This window comes from Quercus suber, unplaced genomic scaffold (genome assembly GCF_002906115.3).
Source record: "Quercus suber isolate HL8 unplaced genomic scaffold, Cork oak 2.0 scaffold_161, whole genome shotgun sequence".
Lineage (NCBI taxonomy): Eukaryota > Viridiplantae > Streptophyta > Magnoliopsida > Fagales > Fagaceae > Quercus > Quercus suber.
Window position 1 is genome coordinate 771,643 of NW_027069622.1, and position 1,996 is coordinate 773,638.

Below are 1,996 nucleotides of genomic sequence, written 5' to 3' on the forward strand. Positions count from 1 at the left end.
AATGCGTAAGTAGTAAAAATAAAAATAAAAAATTGTAGATTTATATGTTAGCGGCAAAAATATTGCAAAATATATAAAGTTGAAATTCTAAGGGAAAAAAAATTTTATTTAGAGTTTTTATTTTATTTTAATGTTGAAAGAGAAAAAGATGGACGGTTGAGATTGTTAGATTCTTTACTGATTCCAATCAAGGAGGCGACTATAATTGTAGGCAAAAAATAGAATAGGAACAAAAAAATCTTAACAACCAATGAGCTGTCAGCTTTTTTTCTTCTCAAAAAAAAAAAAAAAAAAAAGTTGTCATATTTTGACGCAAAATAAAATAATATGAATTCTTGCATAATTCCTAAGAGCCTCCCAAACTTCGGCTGTAGGTTCAAATGGCATCTTCCCAATGAACTCTTCTGCTTCATTCAAATGACCAGAAGTCCCAAAAACATCAATAACCCCTAAATAATGTTCAATCCCTGGAACAATTCCATACTCATTCTTCATCAAATTAAAGTACATCAACCCTTCTTCCACAACTTCTACACTAGCACAAGCCGCCAATACCAACACAAAGGTCTTGCCATTGGGCTGCAACCCCGCCTTTCTCATCTCCTCAAACAACAACAATCCATAATTACCCTGCCCATTCACTGCATATCCATTAATCATCAAATGCCATGAACACATATTCCGCTCGCTCATTCTATCAAACACTCGGCGTGCATCTCTCATACTCCCACATCTCCCATACATCCCAATCAATTTGTTATTCAATTCAACATCACCACGAAACGGAGACCTTTTCAAGTACTCATTGACCCTCTTCCCAACTTGAAGCGACTTCGAATCCCCACATGAATCCAACAACGCACAGAAAACACCATAATCAGCACAAACACCTTGACCCATATACTCTACAACTTGCTCAACCTTTCCTCCTCACACAAACCCATCAAATCAACATTTGGTGGGTCACCGCGTAATGGGTCACTCTCATTTTCATCGTTAAGCTTATCACCGTTCATTTTTTGCTCATTCGAGTGGCTCTTCTTCCTGTTACTCTGTGACTGTAAAGAAGGTTCAGGGTGGGATTTGTACTGAGTGTTGGTGCTTTGGCGGTGAGAGACGCCACCACTGTGGCGGCGATAGGCCTTTGAGTTGTTGGTATTGGGTAGTGCGTAGGTGCAGAGAGGTTTGGATGGAGTGGGGTTGAGAGAGAGCTGAGCCAATGGTTGTGGTGCTATTGGAGGTCTCAAGTGGGAAGCGATAATCGAGTTTCCAGAGCCCTGAAGAGATATCAGAGAAGCCATCGATTTGCAAAGTTTGGAAATGGAAGAGATATCAGAGAAGAGAGAGAAGGCGTTGGAAATGGAAAGTGGATAGTTTTTGGAACAGAGCTTGTGCAGATATATTGCTTAATATCAACTATCGGTCACTGGTCAGGCTCTTGAAATTTTGAGTAAACGACAGGTCGCTCATTAGGATGTATATATATATATATATATATCTTCTATTTTTTTGTTGTTTGGGGGGTGGGGAAGAGGGGTTGGGGGGTTGTTGTGCAACTTGACTATTATACTTTCTATTTATGAAACATCTTGGAAATCCCATAATTTGATGTCGTAGAGAACGAAACTCGGGATCTCTGAGTTTATGACACGTCCTTCAAGTTTATTGAACTTATTATTCGAATGTTTACGAAGGATCAAAAGCTTACAAATTTTTAATGTTGATTGTAATTTGTAGATAACATCATAAAATATAGAAAACAATTTTCATGAAACCATTCCTTATTGGATTTATTTTCAGAGAAGTTGTTCTCGAAAACATGTATTGACTTTGATGATGATTCTTCAAGCATTTGAGAATAGTTTAGATACAATTTCAGGAAATGTCTTATTAGATGTTGTCTATTGTTTAAATAAAAAATTTGACTAAAAAAGTGATGCCTTAATTAACCATTCAAAAGGAAAAAAATTATGGATGGCGTTTCTGCAAATCAGTA

The 1,996-nt window shown here is 37.1% G+C and overlaps 1 protein-coding gene across 1 annotated transcript; it reads right to left on the bottom strand.

Moving 5' to 3' along the window:
• Window positions 1-300: 300 nt before the first annotated feature.
• On the bottom strand, window positions 301-1,441 carry LOC112018328 (pentatricopeptide repeat-containing protein At2g15690, mitochondrial). Its single transcript, XM_024050846.2, is given in 2 exon segments — window positions 301-926; window positions 929-1,441. Coding segments are annotated over 2 exon segments (999 nt in total). The 5' UTR covers window positions 1,302-1,441.
• Window positions 1,442-1,996: the final 555 nt, after the last annotated feature.